General features: G+C 38.9%; 1 protein-coding gene across 1 annotated transcript; it reads right to left on the bottom strand.

The window, feature by feature from the left end:
* Positions 1-412: 412 nt before the first annotated feature.
* Positions 413-21,174, bottom strand: ada (adenosine deaminase). The gene is made up of 11 exons (XM_087833497.1): positions 21,034-21,174; positions 16,671-16,732; positions 14,421-14,543; positions 12,906-13,049; positions 12,703-12,818; positions 10,180-10,304; positions 6,199-6,270; positions 3,864-3,965; positions 2,763-2,830; positions 2,529-2,658; positions 413-1,520 (listed from the first exon to the last, which is right to left on the bottom strand). Exons 1-11 carry the CDS (start codon positions 21,172-21,174, stop codon positions 1,416-1,418), a joined length of 1,188 nt encoding a protein of 395 aa, XP_087689623.1. The 3' UTR covers positions 413-1,415.
* Between the last annotated feature and the right edge of the window lie 1,388 nt (positions 21,175-22,562).

Genomic DNA, 22,562 nt, shown 5'->3' with positions numbered 1-22,562 from the left:
CAGTAAAGTTTAAAATATATGGCTGAATATAAAATTTTACATACAAAACGTTCACAAGTGATCAATGTGTCGTACTCGGGCCACACGGCATATGTCCGTACGAGAGTCAAACTCCTCCCACACTTTTGCGAACGTGTCTGGAGTCAACGGCTGCAGAATTAAAGCACATTGAAATCGGATGATTCTTTTTGATTCACCCTGTATATTCTGATATAACACAATATGTTTCATTATATATTTTTGGACACAGCAGGGGACCCTGACTATGTCCAAAACAAGCACCCATAACTAACACATTAAAGCTATGCAAATACTAAGTATGATTAAAAAGAAATCTGGGATCCGGCCCATAAAAATGCAAAAAACCCCATATGAACATTTGGGTATTCTTCCTTTCAAGGTTATCTTCTTCTGCATCTCTTTACCACTTCCAGCACAGCTGCTGTTTTTAGACTCCTTCATAGACATCTCAGTCTGTCCCCTTGTCTTCCTACCATTGCAGTATATGCTCCTCCTACAGCTTCCGGTGTTTTCCTAAGCCAACTGAGAGACAATCTGGTGTTTCCTGAATCTGCCTGAACCACCTCAGTGAGATCTGTTCAATGCAAAAGAGTAGCTCCACCATGAATGACCTCCTCTCCCTGTCATTTTAGAGTTATCCCAGACACCTTCAATTAGATTTTCATGATGAAGCCACAGGGAGGCAATTCTGGTAACCAGGGCTGGTTTTGAGTGAAGATTTTGTGTTTTTTGTGTTAAAAAAAATCTTCTGTGCCTTTAATGCCACGTGTGCCATCACAGCTGATGTTTTCTCTCAGTTGGAGGTCTGTGGTGAAAGTCACAAGCGTACACAATGGACCTTCTATGGAACAATATAAAAATAGCAGTGGTGCTGGAAGCGATCTAGAGATGTGCAAGAAGAGAAAAAAAAGCACAGCCAAATTTAAATTATGTATAGCAGGGGTCCCCAATCCCAGTCCACAAGGGCCGATGTCCCTGCAGGTGTTCGATGTGGCCTTGATCCATGAAAGCTGATTTAAATGGATAAATTACCTTCTCAACATGTCTTGAAGTTCTCCAGAGGCCTGGTAATGAACTAGTCATGCGATTCAGGTGTGTTGACCCAGGACTGGGATTGGGGACCCCTGATGTATAGTTTCTGATTTTTGTGGTTTTTGTGCTTGCACCTTGTAATCAGATGCAATGTTGCTAAATACACAAACAGATGATATACAGGTATGTAAGATGAAGGATGCTACCCATTGGTAAACAGCATATCTGATGTAATATTCTGTGTATGTTGTTTGTTGGGTTACAAATGACTAAAAACATGTTCCACTGCATCACATGGAAGATTAAGGTCTCAGAGTGATTTGTCCCTGCTGTAGGTTTCTCCTCAAAATTGCTGGTCCGGGTTAAAAGGCAGTGGTCTGGATCATCCCATAGGCCTCACGGAGTGTTTTAAGCAGCTCTTCCTTTTCCTTGGCAGGTAGAAAGCTTGACTGTGCAGCGCAAATGTTCTGTAAGACACAAAAAGATAGATTTCACATTGAGCTGGGGAATTAACTTTTAGGGAATGGTTCAGGAATCTGGGAACACTCTCATCAACAGTAAGCAGTCAGCTAGAACTTTCATACTCATGTATGTGCAGTGAATATAGAGGTACAGGAGAAAAACAGTGTCTTGTGCATCTTCAAATTCATATACAGATGTTATATGATAAATGCACAGAGAAATATATGGAGCTACTGAAGCATTAATCTTTAAAACACAATTTGCATTTGCTAGTTTTGCAATAAATGTCCTGAATCAGCAAAGATTGATGAGATGAGATTGATGAAGACTGAAACGATGCAGAATGCTGCAGCTTACTGCTTAATGGCACTGTTGTGCTTTTGAATAACTCAATTGTAACTCCACAATTGGCGACTTTGGACCAGAGCTTATGTGAATCCTGGTGCAATATGGCAGGAAAAGACACCTGTCATACTCCCAGTGATGACAGGCGTTCTCTTCCGTCACTGTTCCCGGTCAGGAAATAGTCTGGCAATTAATCCTCCAGTAAAATCAAAATGTGCCCTTTTTACATTATGTTAGTCTTTATTTAACCACAATGTTGCAATTACTGAGCTTTATAGCTCATATTCGTTACCTCTATAGAGCTATGCTAGCTGTTTCCTGGATGTAGCTTCACAATCTGCTATAAAGATTAAATGAGCATTGATCCAAGTTTGCTGTTGGAAAAAAGCCAATTAAAATGTCAGTGTCACCATCCTTTTAATGAGCTCTTGGAAAATTATTCCAAACCTGGTGGAACTTGGATGTGAAGCTCAATTGGTGCATTGGTTAAAATGCGTCTGAGGCTCTTCGGTGAACAGTGGATTATTTCTCCATGGAAGGTTTGGTCCCTGCTTCAATTAGCGATGCAATATACCTTGCAATTACACCCCCTGCCTTCTTTTCAAACCATATTCAAATGAATTCTTCCTGTGAACTACTGCTATGACTATTCATGCATTTGATCTCACCAGTCGTTTGAATTCCTCCTCGGTGAATCCCATGTGTTGGTGTGCTGCCTGGTAGTCGTGATGCAGGTTGGCGTTAAAGATCAGAGGGTCATCTGTGTTCAGAGAGTAGTTAGCTTTGTCTTTCATGAACCTGCACGAAAGAAATAGTATGAAAATGAATAGATGCCCAAAGTTAGTTAATATTTAAATAAAATAATTGAATAATTTTTATAAAAAAAAACAAAAAAAACTGACGTGATGATGGGGTGTTTAGTGAAGTCTGGGTTGCAGGCACCTGTTAGCTTACTCGAAATAGGACACGTCTGCAATCAGAACAGCAAAGGCAAAACTGAGAGGCCAAAATATTCCAGTCTTTCTTTTTCTAATTCAATTCAATTTTATTTATATAGCGCCAAATCACAACAAAGGTCGCCGCAATGCTTCCCTGATTCTCCTTACAACAAAAGGATGTAAACACAAGATGAGGTGTTTCTAAACCACCTTTTTCACAGTAGACATTTTGACTTGTGGCAGGAAAAGCACACTTGGAATTAATGATGCCATAGATCCCTTAAGTGCCGCACTAAGGCATCAGAGACTACTCCAAGGTCTTTTCTCATTTTTCTATTCTGTACCTCCTTAACTCCTCAAAACTTCCTACTTGTGAAATCAATCTGAGTGTCCCATCTCAAAGGATGTCTTCATTCCTAAAATACATCTGAAGGACAGAGGAGAGAGGAACTTCTCGCAAGAGCTAAAATTGAGGATCCACAGCTGTATACTTTATAAAAGAGCCATGACATATAGCTGGTATATATGTAGCTGAAGCACTCTAAAGATAAGGTTTCTTTGTGTTCATATGTTGTTTCATTTATTTAAGATGATCAACTGCATGAAAAGGACACAAATATTGTGTCCTTGTCACATTCTGCCATGTTGTGAATTTATCTAAAGGCAGTAGGCCTAAATATATAAACCATCATCAACAGCTGACATCTGAGACCAGAAAATACAGCTGGAGGCTACAGTGAAACGATAAACAGAGCTCTGTGAGAATGTCTGATTTTATAAAGTGTCTCTTCCTTGTCTCTTCCACTTGCAGGAAAGGATGCAATGAATTGACGAAGAGGCAAACATCAAATTCTCCACTAGGGGTCAGTGTATCACTGTCGCTAAGTAGATACTTAGTAGCCCTCCAGTCCACTTTATCAATGTAATTATCTAGTAGAACAATCTCATTTCCTGTCTGTAATGAGCAATATGATCAAAGAGCAAAGTACATTTAATAGATTAGATAACTTTGCGTATGATTCATGTTTATAATGAAAATGCTGAGAATTTCACACAGTGCTTTACCTCAAAGTGCATGTTTCGAGCCAGCAGTTTTTTGTACAGGTCCTTGTCCTCCAGAGTGCGGTAACCGTGTCCAACACGTTCAGCTTTCAGCACTTCCACAGCCTAAATTTGAAACAGAAATTCATAACATAGAGGTGAAAGGTTATAAAGTGCAGAAAATTGCACATGTCAGCAGTGCCTTCAAGCTATTTCTTGAGGAACATTCAGATGTTATGTCATAGCTGAACTGTCAGTTTAAAGGATGGGTTCTTTAGAGAGCAGCCGTTTTATTTTAGTCAGACATAAAGTGGTTCTGCACTACAGAAGTTTGGATGGACATTAAAAAATAAGCACACTATATAGACCTATATTGGGTTCTTAAGTATACCCCTGTAGGGGTGGAGTTTGAATGAACCATGCCACTGCCAGTCAGCAGCAGCTGCGAAGGATGCAGTCCGTGTTACCAGGTAGATGTTTAGACAACATCTAACGAAACCGAGAGCACTTCTGTAGCTTCAGTGTAGGGTGAGCGACAGATGTGTGACCCACACTGAGCGTTTAAGGAAAGTTTGCTCTATTTAAATATCTTGTCTACGCAGTAAGAATGTGCAAAGATCTAATTAGAGTGGGCAGGGTTTCGTACAATAACTTATAACGAGTAATAACGAGTTACTGCATGATTAGTGACAGCAGCTGTGACACTTTATTTCGACTGGTACTTCTACTCATTTCGAGCACTTTCTGCTACATCTCTCATTCACACAAATTCATGCAGTGCTTTTATCTATACCTCAATGCTTTTATCTAACATTCACACACACTCACACGACGGATGCATCAGGGACAACACAAGGTTCAGTATCACAGTAATCCAAGAAAACTGATCCCCTGACTTTCTGATTGATAGACAACCTGTTCTACCACATGAGCCGCAGTCACCCAACAGTCTACAGTTAGTGTTACATAATTTATTTCAGTTATACTCCAATGATAATGAACCAGCTATCGAAGAAGTTGTGCTAAAATTTGTCTGCTCTCTGCTGGAGGAAAGGGGCCCTCTCAGGGTTGGCCGTGGGTGTGCTTCACATGTTTGTGTTGTGTTGTTGGACCTTCACATATGTCCGTTGTTCTGTCGTCCTTTATCCATATATAGTATTTACTCAGTGTTAAATTGATTCTTTTACCAGGCTTCAAATGGGCAACACTAAATATAAAACGCTTATTTTATTCACACGCCTGCCCTTTTTGTTGTCACTGTGTGGCTTGATCGTTTAGTTTACAGGTATTTCAGGATATGCAAGCACTAACATGACTCCACCACCTCACTCAGAAATGTCTCATTGTTGAGCAATGGAGCAATTTAAAGGCACTCCAATTTGTTTTCACACTAACCTTCAGCTGGGCTACAGCAGACATAGAGCTATGCTCTTCTTGATTTCTCCAAAAGTTGATTCTGTTCATCTGGACGTAGCGTTTTCTGGGAGAAACGTTTTGTCACTCATCCAAGTGACTTCTTCAGTCTCAGCTGACTGCAGGTTTCAATCTTATAAACAGTACATTTGCATAATGACTGAAACCAGCCCACTGAAGGAACAATGGGCTGTGAGGTCAGTTCCTTCATCATAATTATGCAAATTCTCATGACCATTGATCAACAACCACTGATCAATGGCCATGAGTACCATTCACAGAGAGTTGGGGAATGGCTGCAATCACAGCATTGTAAGATGGCGAAAGATGTACCCTTAGGCCCCCTCCTCGATTCAGAGATGGTCTTTCCCTTTTCACGTAAATGGCCTCCTTGACTCCACGCTCAAACCAGCGTTCTTCCCTGTCCAGGATGTTACATCCTCATCATTGAAAGAGTGTCGCCATCTTACAATGCTGTGATTGCAGCCATTCCCCAACTCTCTGTGAATGGTACTCATGGCCATTGATCAGTGGTTGTTGATCAATGGTCATGAGAATTTGCATAATTATGATTAAGGAACTGACCTCCCAGCCCGTTGTTCCTTCAGTGGGCTGGTTTCAGTCATTATACAAATGTACTGTTTATAAGATTGGGGAAACCTGCAGTCAGCTGAGACTGAAGAAGTCACTTGGATGAGTGACGAAACGTTTCTCCCAGAAAACGCTACGTCCAGATGAACAGAATCAACTTTTGGAGATTTATTTTCCTGGATGATTGAGAATGCATCAAGACCTCTTCTTGTTTTCTTTGGACCTCTGCCCTTAATTCTGTTGTTAACATGTGGCTTGACTGTTTTGTTTAAACATGCTTTTACGGACGGTTAAACAATAAGTGGGCTGCGCCAGCCTGTTCACAAATGTCTCAAGTTATTGTTGAACAGCTCACCTCCTTCACCACAGAGGCCGGCCCCACCTCGCCAGCATGAACTGTCCTGTGGACCCCGCAGCGTACCGCTTCCTGGGAACAAAATCAATCATGAAACGCATCAGCAATCAAATAGCTCAGCCAAACATTTGGTTTTCACATCTGTAATGTGTACCACTGGCTTGAGTGCCGTTTATAATGTAGACAGGTTCTTGTACACACTTATTCTGGCAGAAGTGAAAACTTTAATAAACGTTCCCCGAGTGGGTACACATTGAAATAAAAATGAATGTTTAATTTGTCATCAAAGTAAACTAAATATAGAGAAGCATTACTCTGGTTTGAACATCTGGTTTCATTTTAGCATCCACAACCTCTGGCACACCGAGTGTGTCGTGCTGAATCAGCTCATACTGCATGCATCTAATGATCACATATGAAGATAACCTTCAATATTAGGGAGGACTTTGTTCTGTCAGCTCTGGTACTCGTTAATAATTAACGTACAGTGTGGGGGCTTGTATATACGTTTCACAGCAGATAAATACTGCTCGTCATAAAGAGATGTTAGAAAAACAACGTCTCTCTAAAGGAAAAACAAAGAGAATGACAAAAATGTAACAAATAAAATGTATGCAATGAATACAATGTAAACTGTAGATTTACTTAATGCACATACAGTTGCACTGAAAGGTTTTCTGTGAATTATTCTAGTGCTTAACGATTGTACACCACGTATCTTCACTCAGAGTTTGAGACACAAAGTTTTAGTTATTTGGGGTTGTCTGAAATAAAAATTCTGTATACAGGGTTAGAAAATACAAACAAAACCCCTTAGATTATTATGCCAGAAGTTTGTTGAAAGCGTTTGGTCAATATGAGCATTCTTAGGTACTTTTAACAAAATTTGGGTATTATTAGTTGTGCTAGATGTATTTGTATGTGTTTGTCAGTCCAGTGAGTGTGGTAAAACAAGCCCAGCTGTATTTAATCACGAGCATTAACGGAAATTTGAGAGGCCTTGGCCTCAAGAAGTTAGTCCGGTTTTTTTTCTGGATGTTGTGCAATGACTCCAAAGACAAAGAACAGCTCACAGAAATCACTGCAAGCCCAAACATACATATCCAAGACGAGTGCATGCAACTTTCAGCTGCAACTGTGTTATTTACCTATCTATACACACATATATACGCATGCAGGCTGTTTACCTTACACTGAATAACATAAATGCTTCAGTCATTCAGATGGTATTGTACTTTCTGTTGATGCTTAATGCATAATGAGCCAGCCAACAAAATTCATGCAACATCTGCAGATGCTGCACTGGAATTGCACAACATGGTTTACAACTAGCTTATGAATTACTTTCATTGACGCACAAGCCGAGGCAGTGACTGAAAGGATTTTTTTTCATGCTCACAGATGAAAGTTCATGTAGTGTTTTCTTACTACTATACTATTACTACATCCACACATAGTGTTGGGGGGGGGGGGGGGGGGGGGTATTAATATTAAAACAGCAGCTTAGTAAATGATTCAAGCATCCAGTGAGGACAAGTTTTAAGCTAAATTCATTATTTACTGCAATGTTTAACTGCACATGACTCAAAAAGACTTCAAGGGTTTGAAATTGTGATTCTTTCTGAGGTATCCATTAGTTATTAATAATTTCTAGTGTTATTTTGCCCCAGACTTTTGTGTTTTCATGCCTTAGTCTTTGTTAGTTATTTGTGTTTTTAGATTCTTACTTTGAATTTTTTATGATTTTCTTCTTTTTTTCTGCCTCTGCAATCGAATGCCCTCATTTGTTTCACGTGTGTTTAATTGTTCCTACCCACTTCTCATTTAAAGGTTGTTTAAAGGTTGCTGCTGTAAAGTTCCCACTTTCTGGAGGAACTTCTCAGAAAATCTCAAAATATTTGATGTAACTCATCACACCCAAATCATAATGTGTTTGAACTGCTGCCATCAGATGACACAGGATATGAAGGCACTGCTGTGCACATTTTCTGAACGTCTGTCTTTTTGTTTAGCCTTCCCTATTTATATTTTGTTTTATTTATTTTGTATATATAACGTTTATACCTTAAAGGGTATTGCACTTCATTTCTTAGTGTGCAATGCCAATAAAGAGATTCTGATTTCTAATCACCACCAAGTGTGTTTTTCCTGCCTTTCCAATTCTTGTATTCTCTTTGCCAGATCTTTGCTACAGTTTCTCTCCTGTGCATCACTGACAGTAACAACAGAACACCAAAACAAACGACCACAGTCACACAGAGTATTTAGCTCTATTATTATTGCTACTCTTTTGTTTTCATACTAAAAAAGTATGAAATACAAATTATGATATGATGATACCTACCCATGCTGGTAATCATAACCCCTCCTGTCTTTCAGAATGTAATTAATGTAAAATTGATGTAATTAACTGATGTAAAATATCCCGCACTTCAGTGCATTAAGTGATTAATTTACTTCCTTCATTAAGGTCTGACAGGGAAAACTGATTACTTACTGTGGTGTTCCCAGAATTAATCAATACTGGCTGGCAGTAAAAGAAATTGGATTTTTCTGACAAGCTTCACTGCATAAGAGGAAATTGGTTTGGGGAAATTAGATTTTTCTCCCATATTTTGCTGGATAGAGATATGCATCAATACATAAATTCTCTATATAGTGGTCTATGCCAGTAAATAAATACAACTTTCTCACTGAGAAAATTTACTCTGCGGCTGTACTTAGCTGCAGCGTCAAAAGAAAACTAGGATTATGATAAAATACACAATCTAAATTACATTTTACTGCGTGCTCCTCTAAATATGCAACTAAAATTGGTGATAGTTAAAAGGGCAGAGAAAATCATAGCGATCAATTCTAAGGAGAGCGTCTTTATCATATTGCAACCAGGGCCAATAGTTTGAGACATTTTACCTATAACCACGAGAAGAAAGCAAACTCAGGGCATTACCAAAGAAAAACAGATTATATGTCAATCCGTCCTACAGCTGTCAGGATATTTCAGCAGACCAGCAAATAGACTAACGATGTCCTAAAGCCCCCATTCCATAGAAGTTACACACCAATTAAATCCACAATGATTACATGCCCACAGTGATATTGCTAAAACATTAATGCAAAGTGTAAACATAACCACGATCACCCGCTTAGTTAAGTGTCTGTGCATGCTCGAGCTTGCTAACTAGGAACTACGACCAAGGCTGTCAGGCATCTTATTAGGTAAATTGTTGTAAAACAAAAATATTGTACCAGCTGAAGTTTTACCATATATTTCTGTGAGATGATAAAGTCTTTATTCCAGTCTGACTTAGAAATACATTTGCACCAAACCAATTTCTTAAAAAGTACTAAAAACATTTAAAATGTGCAAAAATGTTTACATCCAGTGGTGCTAGAGGAAAAGTCGGGGCATGACCAAAATAGCATCTGAGAAGCATTTTCTCCTAAATCTGTATGTAAGACATCTTACCCTGTAAGGGATAAACATCATCCGCTGACAGTGTTGCATTAAAATGCAGGTCAATAGAACTTATCCTTTGGGGCACCATTTATTTTAAGGTTCCCAAAGGATTTCATGGTAATTCATCCAACGGTTATGAATTTTGACTGTGGAAAATTACGACCCTACAAACGTCTCTCTCCGTGCAGCTGTAAAATAAAGCTTCCAATACTCTAAGGATGCCTGAAAGTTGATGATGCAAAAAAAGCAGCTGTTATTATTTGGCCGTAGCCACTCGGAGCATGACAGACTCTACGACTGTAAAGGTGTTTTTTTTTTTTTTTTTAAAGGTATTGTAGTTAGGCATTTCTTTTTAGATTTTACAACTGTAAAGGTATTTTTATGACCTCAAAAATGACATAATACTTTATTGTTACAGCTGAAGTGGCTGAGGCTGGATTATATGGCATTGTTGTGAAACAAAGACAATTTAAAGTTCCTTCTGATGGATGATGTTTATCATACTGGTGTTTCAAGCTCACCTCATAGGCCTTCTTGTGGTCAGGATTGGCTTCACAGTTGAGAGACTCATCACCTGCCAAATCAATGGCAACCACTCCCTCATCCTTATATTTCTTACACAGCTTCACAACATCCTTTGACCAGCCTGGAGAATTTGAAACATACATGTGTTACCAAACAGCTTGGTCCTGCTAACTGATAGCACACATGCTAAATGATACATAAATGTGACGACATGATTAATCTTCTTTTATGACAAGTTCAAGACAACTTTAATGAACATTCATAACTGTATTCACCTGGCTGATAATAACAGAGGTTTTGTTCTTAATGAAACAGTCTGTAAAGTCAATGTGAAACCAGTGCCAGCAACATGTGACCTTTGTAACCTTTGAACATACAAACGTGGTTGCTCCATGCTGATCTCCTGGTTTTATTATTATTGCAAAAACACTGTGATGTCACTTTTCTTATCTAATGTTCAGCATGAAAGCAACACATCCTGTCTGTTATTACTTCACTGATATATATTCTACTTTTACATAAATCTAAAGTTACATAAGTATCCACTGTAACTGTAAGCATAAACTACTCTACCTGCATGCTACAGCTTGTAATGCATCTGTATTTGCTGTCTGAACCATAAAAAATTCAGATGTCCCGTTCACAAAGTCACAAATGAAAATAAAATGTAAACAGTTTCAGCCTGTTTTTGTGAGACTTTTGCCAGAAAATGCACGATGGCAGATATGAGTTTCACTTGGCGGTTATACCGGAAACAGCTGCAGGAACGGAGCAGAGCAAAGGACACATGGCTACGATCAGTGCTGCTGCTAACGGTAACTGCTCATGTTACCTCAGTTAGAATTACTGATACAGCAGTTTGAAGTGTGTACTTGTGCAGATACTAGCAGCACTCGTTAGCCCTCTCCTGTGAAAGCTGTGGATCTCTAATGCTTTTTTTAAATATAATCCTTGATGTTTAATTGCCTCTAAATACAAGTAATATTGTTATTTTCTTTGATGGCCAAAAACCTCAACAAATGTTCAGTGATCAAATCCTTCTGAGGATTAATCCTAATTACTTTGGAACTATTTAATCAATAACCACTGAGAGAAAATACCAAAACCTGAGGCTTTCTCATTACCCTCAGATATCCTTTTAAGTGCTAATTAGGGAACGTTTATCTATGATCATCAGTTCCTCCATTTTCTTAACTGTTTATCAAATTCAGTAATAGGAGGTGACTGGAGCTTATCTCAGCTGTCAAGGAGTGACAGAACACCCTGGACATGTTACTGGTTTATCACAGCTTGTGACAGATGTAGAAAAATGAATAGTTTACAAACTGTGGGTCTCCTGTTTTACCTAAATACTACACCACAAAAACTGATGTTTTGAGTACCCCTGGTCTTTTTCAGACAGTAATGCCCATAACATCACCACACTAAATCACACGCTGTTCGTCACATGATTCTGGGACGTATAAATGATGGGTCACAGGATAGAGAGTATGTCTGCTGACACTGGGCCAAGGGTGAGGTAGATGATGCTGACACAGAGGGATGGACTACCATCTACACATACAGCTAATTTAGAATGACCAAATAACCTGTCTGTGGGAAAAGTTAAGCACCTGAATCACCCAGTGAGGCCAATATATCAGCTGATATTAGCTACTTGTTGATTAATTAGTATTACTATTAATGACAGCCAATAAATAAAAAAGAGTAAAGCAAAGCAGTCATGGGAACCACCCTTAGTTTGTCTGCCAGAAGGGAATTCTGTAGCTTCCTTGTGTGTAGCACACTTATATTGTACATTTAGTACACCACAAACTTAACAATCAGCTAACCAGACAGAGCCAAGCAGAATAAATAAGTAATCCAGGACTTTAAAAAATATATTTACACTGCACTGTCATTTTTCTAAGATCTTTGTAAAACCTCGTAAACATCTACACAAATTTTAGGGAAATCTGTCAATATATTGCGTATCTGAGAGGAGAAAATATTGGCTCATATATTCGATTTTTAAATCACCAAACAGTGGCAAATCCACTATCGTTCAGGCTCTGAACGATAGTGGATTTGCCACATGCAAACTCCTCACAGAAAGGCTCCATCCACCTAGATGGTTGTCCTCAGAAACCTCTGGATGTGAGTGCAGTGCTAACTACTACATTACCGTGGCATCAGCTGAACTAACACAGTCACGTTAGCAATTTCATTTCATTCATTTCATTCAGTCCATCAGACATTTTTATACAGTGCTCATTGGAGACCAACAATTTGTAGCATATTCATTTGAAAGAAATACGAAAGGTTTGCATATATACATATATATATATATATATATATATATATATATATATAGTATAAATTAAGTTAGCATGTTGTGTTTTTCTGTGGCGCTTGTGTTTATTGTATTTTTATTTTATAAAAACCATAACTGAGGCAGTGGCTAAGACAGAACACAGTACAGCAAGAAACCTTATCTCACAAGGTTGTGTGAGCAGACAGGAGCATGAACAGTTCATTACTTGGCATGTGGCGCATGCAGCATAGAATGGACCTGGCTTTGATTTTGCACTTTCTCTCCCCCTCGCGGAGGCCCTCGTTAACCAGTCTCACCACGTCATCTGGGCTCAGGTCGCCCCTGAGCAAAGACAACAAGAAACGTTCCAGTAAATGAATCAGAAGTTTATTTGATCCTTTATTTGAGCTGTGCAAACCAAATACCTACTTTTTCTGGTTCCATGGAATTGGCTTCACTCCAGTGTTAGCGAGAAGATGTGGGCTGTATCTAACTTCAACATAAATCACTCCTTCTTTGGCTTTGTCTTCAACAAACTCACGGGCTATCCTTTTAATGGCCTCTCGGTCTCCACTGAGAATTGAAACAGAAAAACACAGAACAAATTAAAATGCCCATTAGCTCTGATAAGCTTATCTCAATGATTAAAAAAAGCAAACCACTGGCGACTCCTAACCAGCTATCTATACATTACTGTCTTTCACAATGCGCAGTATAAGCATTTCTAGGAGTTAGCTCAAGTGTTATTGATATGATCTATGATACGGGGCGTATTTTTTTGCTGATTGACTTATAATCTGTATTAGATTAAATTCGCTGACACTGAAAACTACTCCATGTTGTGCATAATGATCCTCTCGGCTTTCTTCTACAATTTAAAACCAGGTGAAATAAGCAAAACGTTTTTATCATTTACACTGACATGTTAAATTATGTACAAATTCTTCCAAGTGATCTCACCTTATTGAAATTATGTTTAATACTTGGTGTTGACACACTGTAGGAGATCCAGTGCACATTGGAGAGGCATAAGTACAAGGACTTTAAGGACTTTAAGGACCCCAAAATGTTGAATTTCTGACACAATGTTAAAGGAAATTTTGTCTCCTCCTGGGATCAATCCAGGGCGTCTCATTTGTTAGGGGAATTTGTAAAACACTTTTTCTTTTCAGATGAAATAGTTCCATAATTTTCTGCATGACAATACAATACTTTCATACTGGGCGATTACTGAGAGAATTACAGCTTTCCCTCTTTTCCAGCAGCACATTTTCACTTGCACATTATGTGACTGCAAACAACGCTGCTTCCAGCATTTACAATAAAAGCGAAAGCCTCATCACTGCCAAGCTCATACAACAATTTGGCCTAAGCTCAACCCAGCCTAGCAGGTTCCCTGTGTTGTTGAAGCTGTCCTGGCTTTAAGCGCCTTGATTCAGAAGAGTCCATTCAGCACAACTGCATGAAGCATTCCAGACATTATACAGACCGTCATTGTTGAATTCTTTTATGGCCATTGAACATTTGAAGGCCTGTACTCGGTCTTTTTAAATGGTTGAGGCCAGTTACTGCGGGAACTAAATATAAGACAGAGTGACACCGGTAAAGGAACCGAGAACAACTTCACTCTAGTTTCAATTTGGCTGCTGAGGTGGAACTTGATCTCTGTAATGATGTGTTCCTCTTCTGTATGTCTGACATTTAAAATCAACCCCCTTGGTGCACAATTATATTGCATAATCCTGCCAGGTCAGTATCATCAGTCACAGCTACACCACACATCCTGATTTCAAAGACTTTGGATGCACTATGACTGTAGTAGCTACATTTGTGTGATAACAAACTGCTTAACTAGGCTATTAGTAACTCGTTCTTTGCACCCAGGGTCAGCTGATCAAGAGGGAAACACCTTAGCTAAGTATGCAACTGAAATGTGGCACTTACGCAATTACGTGCATGTACTCGTTGAACTTTTCCAAGAAAGTAGTGAGGGTGCCAGGCGTTTCCACAATGATCCTCTTCTTCATCTCCTCCACAGTATTCACTGGCAGAGTTATACCACGCCTCCTAACATAGGGCAAAAAAAGGAAATAGAAAAATGTAAAAACTGCATTGAAATGTAAACATTTAATTTTACCTTTTATAAATGTTTTGTACTTTGTTTAAAAGAAATTTGGAACAGCAGTAATTTGTGTGACATAAACCACTAAAAATTTGAATAAAAACATTTGACTGTTTTGGTGACTGATATTCACCACTTCAATCCCGAGCCTTCTGAGATGGAGTATATTGCTATTTTGCCAAATCAAATGAGATGAGAACTACCTGACTAGGAACAAATGGTAGTTATTATTATAAAAAAATATAGCTTGTATATAAAGGAAGATTGTAGCCTCCCGAAATAAAATGTAAAGCCACTGCATAAGTGACTTAAACCTCCACTCTTTCAAACTGCCAGCAGTCGGCTCCTCTGGTTGGAATTTAAAGTTGTCAAAGTAGTTAAGATTCAGGACACGGCTACCTTGTGTGTTTGATGTCAGTGAGTATGGGCCTCTAACAATAAAGCTAAGAAATTACCTATTTTGCTCTGCGCTTATTCTCTTGGAAAATAACACAACTGCTGCTGTAGCATTTTTTTTCTTAAATGAATCTACACTAGGCATGACCGAGGCTCACGTTGTTCAGAATTGACATGGACAGCATGCACCTGCCAATGTTTTTGTAATACCCTTCCATGCTGAAGAAGAAAAATGCCCACAAGCCACTGCAAAAACTACACTAGAAAGATGGCGACTAGAGAGCAGCTCTGACGCTAGTCGTGTCCAAATTCATGGGCTGCATCCTCCTGAGGCCGCATTTGTAGACCGATTACGTCACAGCGACGCGCCGAAGGCTGTCCAGATTCGTAGACTCCTCCGAATGCAGCCGACAAATGCGTCCTCCTTTTCCCCGAATTTGAAGGATGGGTCGGGTGTGTCCTTCTTGGCCCACCATATCCCAGAATTCATAGCGCGGCCCAGCCAAGCTCCAGTTTCCGGCAATGGCGGCCGCTACTAAGTTTTTAAATTACTCTTACTAATCTTTCTGGGCCACAAAATAAACTTTAAACATATTTTCAGGCGAGAATGTGGGTTAGCTCGTTGATAATTAAAAATGAACACAAAAAACGGAGAAAGATTTCGGGTCCATTTTCGATTTTCGTGCCGTGGCGCTGACAACCGGAAATACTCTGAATTAAGGGCGGGAGTAGATCGAGAAGGCTAGACCGTCCAATTCCATAGCCGTTTACTTCCGGCCTACCCGACCTCCTGAGGACCCGGCCCACGTAGACCGCGAAGGCCGGGTCCTCAGGAGGATGCAGCCCATGAATTTGGACACGACCAACAACTCCACCCTGACTCACTGATAAGAAAGGAAGTTACAGACAGGCATAAAAATACCTTTTGATGTTTTCCTCAAATACAAGTTACCTCTTTTTTGAGACAGCAGGCAGTGACATGATGAAATCAACTATGCTCCATGTTTGCAACAGCTAAATGCTCACGCTAATATAATGCAATTAATATTATACCAGAGGTGGGTAACTCCAGGACTCGAGGGCCAGTGTCATGCAGGTTTTAGATGTGTCCTTGATCCAACACAGCTGATTCAAATGGCTAAATGACCTCCTCAACATGTCCTGAAGTTCTCCAGAGGCTTAGTAATGAACTAATCATGTGATTCAGGTGTGTTGAGCCAGGGTGATATCTAAAACCTGCAGGACACCGGCCCTCGAGGGCTGGAGTTGCTCACTCCTGCATTACACCGTGCAGTAATGTTAGAAGGCGACTCGACAACCATCCTAATTTCAGTCTGTGGCCTGTCAACAAAATATAATGTTACGATTTTAACTCAATGGTCTACCTTGACCATATCAGTGATTTGAAACTACTTTCTAATAAAGGAGTTTATTTTCACCAATAAAAACGGTATCAAGAGTCAGTGATTTTGGTACCATGTAAAAAACGTTCTGGCATCCTAGTTCACGCTCCATATTACAATTTCCTAAAACATAATTCCTAATGGGCCAAATGCCTTTTGAAAATAAAGCTGGAGAATTTTCTTTGGCCTGTATCATCCATAATACCTACCATGACAGTTAATATCTAAACGTCAATAATGAAAAACTAATACAATTTAAATATATTAACTCACTTGGCAACATCCATAATGGTCTGCACCCTGATGGCTCCATCCAGGTGCACATGCAGCTCAACCTGTGAATGAGAAAGTTTGTTACCAAATAAACTGATTATCAAAAATACTTCCACGCAGAAACCTGGTGGAGTTTATAGAAGACAAATATGATGTCAGTGGAGCAGCAAGCAAGAGCGGGGGTGTGTTGCAAGTCTGCGATTTGGCTGCAGCCCATCGTGAATGCAGTATGCATTACAGAGCAACAAGTGGTGAAAAGGCCAGCAGTGCCAAGGAAGGGTCACGATAAGTATTCTGGCTCTCCTTCCATCGCTGTGAGCGCTAATTTTTCCAACCAGATGACAAATGTTGAATCTCTGCCCCTCCCTTAACAGCTGAGACCTTGGTTGTTACAGCGAGGTTCAAATGAAAATGTTCCTACCACAGACATTTAATTCTAACCTCTGGTTAGAAGTGATGATGAGCAAAGAACTAGGCAAGGTTAGTGAAACTTGTTTCAATAAAAGTTTAATCTTTTTATTGCATTAATCAACTGATTAATATGCTTTAATCCGCTTCTGATTGAGCAGTGGGAACCGACACAGGACACTGTTTTTGCCAAAGCTTAAAATTAGAGAAACTTGGGACAGTTTAGGACATTATTTGAAGATGAGGTAGGGTGAAGGCAGAACACATGGTAACCACATGCACACATAATTAGCACTAATCTCACATTGGCTGTATTCTCATGTGCGCCTCTATCAGTGTTTACAAAGTTTATGCTGCAGTGCACATGTAAAAAAAAAACTCATGTTTTTATTGCTCTGAAGCAAGCAGGGCTCAGTGGGAAAAGCTGATGTACTCACTTTCATGCTCCAAAATCATCAAATTCTGACAGCTGTAATGTTTATTCACCCTTTTTTGCTTCTTTATAAATTGATATTTCAAATTAAATAAATATTATAGAGAAGAGCGTCAGGCTCTGAAAACACTTATTAAACCCTGGACAGCTGAATTTAGCTGGGATTTCAGATGTCCTACTATTTCCCTGGAAAATGCCAGATGTTGTGGGTTTGCATCTTTTACACCTGGAAAAGCTTGGCTTCATCTCATATGGTTCAAAGCATGTTTCCAAAATTAAAGGGAATTCAAAGGCTTGATGTCACTGGCACCTGTTAAATGATGGGTTTGGAAATATGGCAAATCTCTGTGCGGTTTTCTAAATAATTTTTAAAACCAGAACTTTCAATAATAACAATGAATAGAAATGATTTAATAGGAGCTGTTAAAATACAGATCTGCAATATCCTATCTGTTGCTCTGCACTTGACAGAAAGAGGCTTTATGCATTATTAAATGAAGTTATGTCAGTTAAGTGGAGCCACACAACCTTCTTATCATACTTCTGTCTAAGAACAAGCCTAAGCTGTGAGTAATGTTAAAAACAACATCAGCCCAATAGTCCCATTGCATCAAATGTTCTGAATTTGAGTGTGCTGCCATGCTGGCCTGTGAAACTTGTGACAGAGCCATGAAATCCCAATTTTATGGAAAGATTACAAAGTCTGTCTTTGTCTATTGATCACTTTAGAAAAATTAGTAAAACTACTCAGTTTTCAGTAGCTCTGGTACTTTAAAGGCTCCAGATTAAAGTTCATAAATTAACTGAGTCAGAAAAATTAGCAACTATTAATACTTACAAGTTGCTTAAAGTGATTCACACTATTAGCTTCCAGCTCTACAGATACAGCTTTATGTTTTTTTCTGTTTTATATTGTCATGCCAAAATATAATAAATAACAATATAACCACCAAATGCCATCGTGTATTATATATAATTGAATACATATTTTCCTCTTTTTTGTATAGTAAGCATGACTTTGAAAGTTAGCATGAAGCTGAAAGTTTTTACATAAGAGTTGTGTTAGATAGATGTGCAGGTATTTCTGCTGCAATCATGGTGTCAGACTCCTCAGAGCAGGTGTGTCACCCATCAAAGAAGAAACTGAAAATCTAAAAAGTTTCAACCACTTAACTGCATAGAAATTCCCAAATATGAGATGAATTAAGTATTTCTCACTATGATCTTCAATGACACAACCTTGCACTTTTTGAAAAGACTGAAAAGACTTTTTTCAGAGTCCAGTAATATCCTATTGAAACACAACAACTTAGTAGAAAATTGCTAGTTGGAGCAAGATTTGCTTCTATTACACGAACTGTCTACACAGCTCCGTAGCTGCATCCTTTTTGGTGTGACAATGGTAACCAAAGAGCAGATGTTTCTATCCAAATGTTCACCACAGAAATGGGTGTGCATCTTTGAGGTTGTTGATGTCCCTTGCCTACAACACCACACAAAAGCCGAGAACTTAATTACTTAGCCGAGCTGAGTAATCAAGTTCGTTCAAGGATTTATTTCTTTCAGGAAAACGGCAATTCCTCCAGTACATCGTGTGCCTTATACAAACCAGTGTTACAAAAAAGCTGTTTGTGAAGTTGTTTTTTAAGAAAATGACCACGTATCTACTCTGTAATTGTTAGGCAATCCTAAAATAGGAAGTTTAAAAAAAAAAGTTTGGACAGGATTCCAGTTGGGTCTATTTTGAAGCAACATTTGACTTCTGTCATCGCACAAAACTTTGTTTCTATTTGTCTTAGCACGTTTAATGTGATGCAGCTGTGCAGCACTAGAACATAACAGAAGCTCAACGAGAGCACACTATTCAGTCTTACTGAAACTCTTTCACAGATTTCTGCTATTTTATAGATGAAGCAAATATTGTGTGATCAACAAAAATAATCAATCAGTGGTGATCATTTGCTACTTCGCATTACAGGATTGTACATTGAATATGTTTGGTTTAGAACAGGTGGTCTGATAAAATAAGACATGCACAGATGCAAAATGTTTAGTGTATTTTTGTAATGATGTATGTGTTTTGAGACATTCCTTTAAGAAATGAATTATTACATTAGCACAGACCAGACCTAAGACAGCAAAGAAACCCGCTGACACTAGTCTGTCTGACCAAACTTCCTGAAAATTTAAGCACCAGTCTGCAGAAAAAGTAATGTCATAACAGTACTGTTCAACACGTATAGCTTATTCTTTGTTGACATTGGCTGTATTTCAGCTTTATGCGATTGGAGTTAAATATTAAAAATACATACGTCAGGTTGCCAAATATGACACTATGCATAGATTCAATTCTTGGACCCAGGAACATGAAGACAACATTTCTCCCATTTATTTTTTTCGCTCTCATTTAGATGTGATGTACAACTACTGAAACTAATCCAATTCCAGAACTTCTAAGTTGGGCCAAACATCGAATTAAACTCTTTTTGAGTAATCCAACAAAGCAACAGACAAACAAAACAAGTCATGTGGCCTCATGGGTGGAGTTAATTCGCTTAACAAACATAGTTTAGCAAACAAAACCCAATGATCACATACCTCACTAATCCTGAACTACAGCACTGTGATGCATTCAGCATATACAGTAAAACGTGTTTGGTGAACCGGTGACAGTTGTTGCTGCACAAAATGAGCTCTTCAACTGCATATTAGTGTGTAATGAGATTATCTCTTCCAGCAGCCACCGCACCCTGAGGTTAGGTTATCTCCATTTACAAAATTTCACAAGCCAACATCACGTGACCTCAACACTGCATGGCAACAGAACCCACATCTTATTCTCTGCCTCTGTCTGCTTCTAAGAAGAACAGGTACCAATATACACTTCATGCCTGTGTGCCTGATTTGCATGTCAAACCGTCTGACTAATAAACGTTCATTTTATCTGTTAAACTTTGTTATGGTCATCGGTTGTCAGTATCATCCCTTTAAAAGTATTATTGATAAGCTATATTTGGAAAATAAATTGTGTTTCGTTTGTTTATTATTCAGCGAGGATAGAATTAAGCCTTTTATGCCATGCGGACATTAATTCATCATTTTTTAACTGCCACGATCAAGTTTTGAGACCTTCCCCAATTTCTTTGCTTTGCAGCAAAAGGGCATTGAAATGAAAGGTGCTGCACACGGCTCCTTTCATTCATACACCGGGTTTTGTCCGTTTAAAGGAGGATAGCCAAATTTCAAACTCCAAGCAAGAAAAATAAAGTTTTTCCGTGTTTGAGTGCAGGTATTACGACAGCAGGAAGGAAGTTGTTTTTTTTTAAAAAGTTAAACTTTATTTTATGTTTAATTTTTAAACCTTTTTTTTTAGTCCTTTTTTGTCGAGGGGGTTCTCACAATAGGGTTCCCAAACAGTGTCAAAGCAGGCGTACCGGGCGTAAAACCATGGAAAAAAGAAAAAGAAACCGCTTGAATTATTAAAGCTCACACTACAGTGAGCCGGCTGAGCTGTGAACGTACCTTCGGCTTGCTGAATACTACTTGTTCAGATGAGCGATCGGCCATTGTAGAGAATGCGTTGTGGCTGAGCCTGCTGGTGTACAGAGAGCTGACGAGTGGAGAACCGAAGCTTATCGCCGCTCGCCGTGTTATTATATGCATGACTCAGGGACACGCCTTTTTTTCCCCCTCCCAAATGCAAAACGCAGCGCCAAGGAGTTGCTTCTGCTGGACTACAAAGTGAGAAGTGATGGTGTGCAGATCAGCAACAGGCTGTGCGCTTTAGTGTGCATTAAACATGCGTAGCCTTAACAACAGCGAGCAGAAGGATTAATGGCTCTGTTGTCTGTGGCAGCAGCTTTGCACCCATGTGATGGGAGCTTTGTAGCCATCTAATTGGCCTAATAATATAAAACCAGCTTATGAAACAGCGACTTCGTTTGCATTTATTCAAATCTCTGATCACTGAGACCCCAGAAAAGAACAATAATCACAAACAAAAATATTAATTTTGTTGCAATAAACTTCACTTTGGAGCTTTTAAAAGAATCCGTTTACCTCAAGGCCATTGGCCTACTTCAAATGCTTCAAATAGCTGCCTGTGTAAAGTGCACAACCTCCTAATCCCAACAACAGGTTAGACTCTTTTTCTGTCAGCATTAAAAGTGTTGAACTCAGACCTAAATTAAGGGCTGAAACCGGTGAAGTTTATCTTTAGGTTTTAGTTGGGAAACAATAATAATGGCACCATGTGGCAGTGGGAAGCATTATTTTTGTATTTTCAGATTTCATATCACAGAGATAAAATGCTTAGACTTTTAACCAGCTGGTCCCAGTTTCTCATACCACTTACAAAAAATGTAAAAAGCACATTCGCAACTTTGGTTTCCATCATCTGCAGCTATAAAGACATCATGTTTCTCTTGAAATGTTTATCACTAACTTGCATCTCTGAGGCTGTTGTTATCGCGTTTAAAAACAACTTCACATAGATGCAGAATTACTGCAATGTCATTTCTGTCTGCAGAAAGCAGACAACTGGTTAACCAATCTATAAGTTATGCAATGCAGTGACGCAAAGAAGCTGTTTGCATATCTGTTTAACACATAACTGTAACTGATGCACTATTAAATAAAGTTTGAATAAAAGGTATGTGAATAAAAACCTCTGGATCAGATCACAGTTCGAGTCCATTTTGATCAACATTTGACTGCATGGAAGCCCCCGGGTCAGTAACACTGCAGCATCAAGCCTCTCTCTAATCTGTTGTTGGATGTTACACACAACATTACAACTGCGTGATGCCTCTGCTGTATCATGTATCATATAATTTGCTTTCTTTTTGCATTTTTTTTAATATGTAACTGAAAGAAATATATATTACTGGATGCATTATTACTGCATTATTCTACAATAAACATGCAATATTATTTGCATTTGGAAGGAAAACGTTAAAGCTTCATTAAACACATTGTCTGTGAAGGTTCTCAGTCATCCAGGTCATCGTAGTCAAAGGAGCTTGCAAAGAAAAGCGTCTGGACTTCTTTAA

Source organism: Neolamprologus brichardi, chromosome 20 (genome assembly GCF_056152115.1).
Source record: "Neolamprologus brichardi isolate AB-2024 chromosome 20, ASM5615211v1, whole genome shotgun sequence".
NCBI classification, from domain to species: domain Eukaryota; kingdom Metazoa; phylum Chordata; class Actinopteri; order Cichliformes; family Cichlidae; genus Neolamprologus; species Neolamprologus brichardi.
This window is presented reverse-complemented; position numbering and strand designations above follow the sequence as displayed.